Below are 2316 nucleotides of genomic sequence, written 5' to 3'. Positions count from 1 at the left end.
AGCAGAAATCCATCCAGATCTGCAACACTCCATTCCCGTTTCTGTCGAATAAGAGGAATATCAGCAAATTAATCTTTCCTTGCTTTTAGTTTCCCTAAAATGTCAGAGCTGAGATGGGAGGAGGTATTGGAGGTACTGTGCTCCACCATTTGCACTTTTGGAAAAGAAATCTGCCTGTTAAGGTCTTCATTGCAGATGAAACAGGCTGAAATGAAGCATTTTCAAGGCAGACTCTACCCTCATCAGTCACAGGACTAGACGGAGCTTCCTGCAAACATGCACCCAAGGAGCCGCAGCACAAAGCCAGCCTGTGCTCTGTTTCACCTGATTCCAGTAACTCACATCAATGCAGTCATGAAACAACACTCTGGAGCTGGAAAAACATAAATACTTAAATTAGCTATAGCATTTTTTAGTACACTTTATGTAACATCATTGGTCTATAAGACTTGCAGACTAGCCAGAATCGTGCCACAGTGAGCTCGCAATCTAAGTATACAGAAAAGATAAGAAAAAAAATGTGGCAGCAAACAATAATGAACCATGGGGCTGTACATATTTTCACATCCACAGTTCTTGCTGAGAGTTTAATTTGGGGTGTCATGTATGCAGGTAGGAGACTAAGAACAAGCATCAACTGGAAGTAATATAACAAGGAATATCGATTAAATTTTGGTAGTATTTATGATGCTTAAGGACACACAAAGAAAAACAACAGGAGAATGAAATGAAGGAATTAGTGAGGCAGGAGGTTTTATCAGACCAAAAGGAAAACATTAAACAAAGCCAGAAAATTAGACAAGAACCAATTCATCCGGATTATAGACACCCAAGTGTAATACAGACATGAAGGCAAAACCTAGCAAATTTTGGCATGTGGATCTTTATTGCAGCCTTTCTAATAACCACATTGTACTTTCAAGAAATATGGATCTGCCTTTTATACTCTCTGTTTAAAAAGACTGCACTAAGTCTTTAAAGCACAGTCCACTAAACATGGGGACTTACTAAAAACAAGAATTAGCCAAAAAGCTTCTTCCTCCTATCATTCTGACGTTTTAGTATCAGAACGAAACTAATAAAACTAGCAGGTAACGGGCTCAAAACACAAGAATTCGTTCTTAAACACAGCATATTATCCAGCTCTGGCAAGAGCTTGCCCAAGGTGTAGAGGATGCCGAAAATTTTTGTGGTTACTGAAGTCACCTAGAGAACTTAACAGAAGAAAAATCCATTGAAAGCTATGAAATACAAAAAACTACTTCTGGCTGTTGCTGACCTCCAGCTGCCGGAGCCTGAGCGACCGCTGCTGGGCGGTAGCGCTGCATGTTTTTTTTCTTCTTACACTGTTCCCTAGGGCATCTGCTCCTGGTCACTGTCAAAGATGGGACAGTGGTCTAGGTGATCCAGAGTGCCAGCATTCTCATGCTTTCATTGGGTAGATGAGCCACTTGTAGTTTTTCAGGGACTCTCTTCTCCTTCCTGTGAAATGGGCCCAGTAGATCTTTGGCAGGATACCAAGAAGCTCACAGATGATGCTACTTTGCCTTCACAAAGCACCTTCAGCCCCAGGATCTGAAGTAGTTGCTGTGAATTTGAAACAAACAGTATCACATGAAACTCTTCCTCGGCAAGCCAAGGCAACCTGGTAATGGAGCACTTATCCAGGGACGGGCTTGTCATCACAAATGCATTCACTTCTTACTCGTAGTGACACACAGTGCTTAGGGTTTAATGCAGTCATCTTCAAAATGGTCACTCTAGCTGGTTTACTTCTTGTGGTTTGTAAATATATATGTTATTTATAATGCACATTTATAACTGGGCTGTTATTACGAGGTGGTTTTATTAAATCCATTGGCAGTTTTCTTATACTCATCCATTCTGTTACCCCAGTGTACTTGTAAGGTGGCACCTGGTAAACACCCGTAAGCAAGCAGCTGAGGGGTTCTGTACGATTAGCATTCAGCCATGGCCTTCAGGCTTCCCCACATTATACTGGAATTTAGAAAAGGACTTACTGCACATGTGTCAAATTCAGGCTCATATCTCAACCCTAACGTCTAACTACAGTAAGCATCGGAGGTTAATACTGGCAAAGAAACATTTCCTAAACTTTATGTAATCATTTAGAATTCAGGAAGGATCGATTAGTATTCGGGAGATGTGACTGCTCAATATTTATACCACAGAGACTTGGCAGAAGCAAATAATGGTACATAAAGCTGATGCTTGTCTTAATTAAATGCAGTATAATAGGTGTTGGAGATTTTTTTTCTTAGAGAAGAAAGCAGTTTAGCAACGACCAGATATAAC

General features: G+C 40.6%; 1 protein-coding gene across 1 annotated transcript in view; it reads left to right on the top strand.

Moving 5' to 3' along the window:
* Positions 1–1278, top strand: part of NR5A2 (nuclear receptor subfamily 5, group A, member 2) — a 60532-nt gene extending 59254 nt beyond the window's left edge. The window contains exon 6 of the mRNA XM_010293324.1: positions 1223–1278. Coding sequence (XP_010291626.1) covers positions 1223–1278 — 56 coding nt within the window. The remainder of the gene's footprint in view (positions 1–1222) is intronic.
* Positions 1279–2316: the final 1038 nt, after the last annotated feature.

This window comes from Phaethon lepturus, unplaced genomic scaffold (assembly GCF_000687285.1).
Source record: "Phaethon lepturus isolate BGI_N335 unplaced genomic scaffold, ASM68728v1 scaffold51088, whole genome shotgun sequence".
NCBI classification, from domain to species: Eukaryota; Metazoa; Chordata; class Aves; order Phaethontiformes; family Phaethontidae; genus Phaethon; species Phaethon lepturus.
This window is presented reverse-complemented; position numbering and strand designations above follow the sequence as displayed.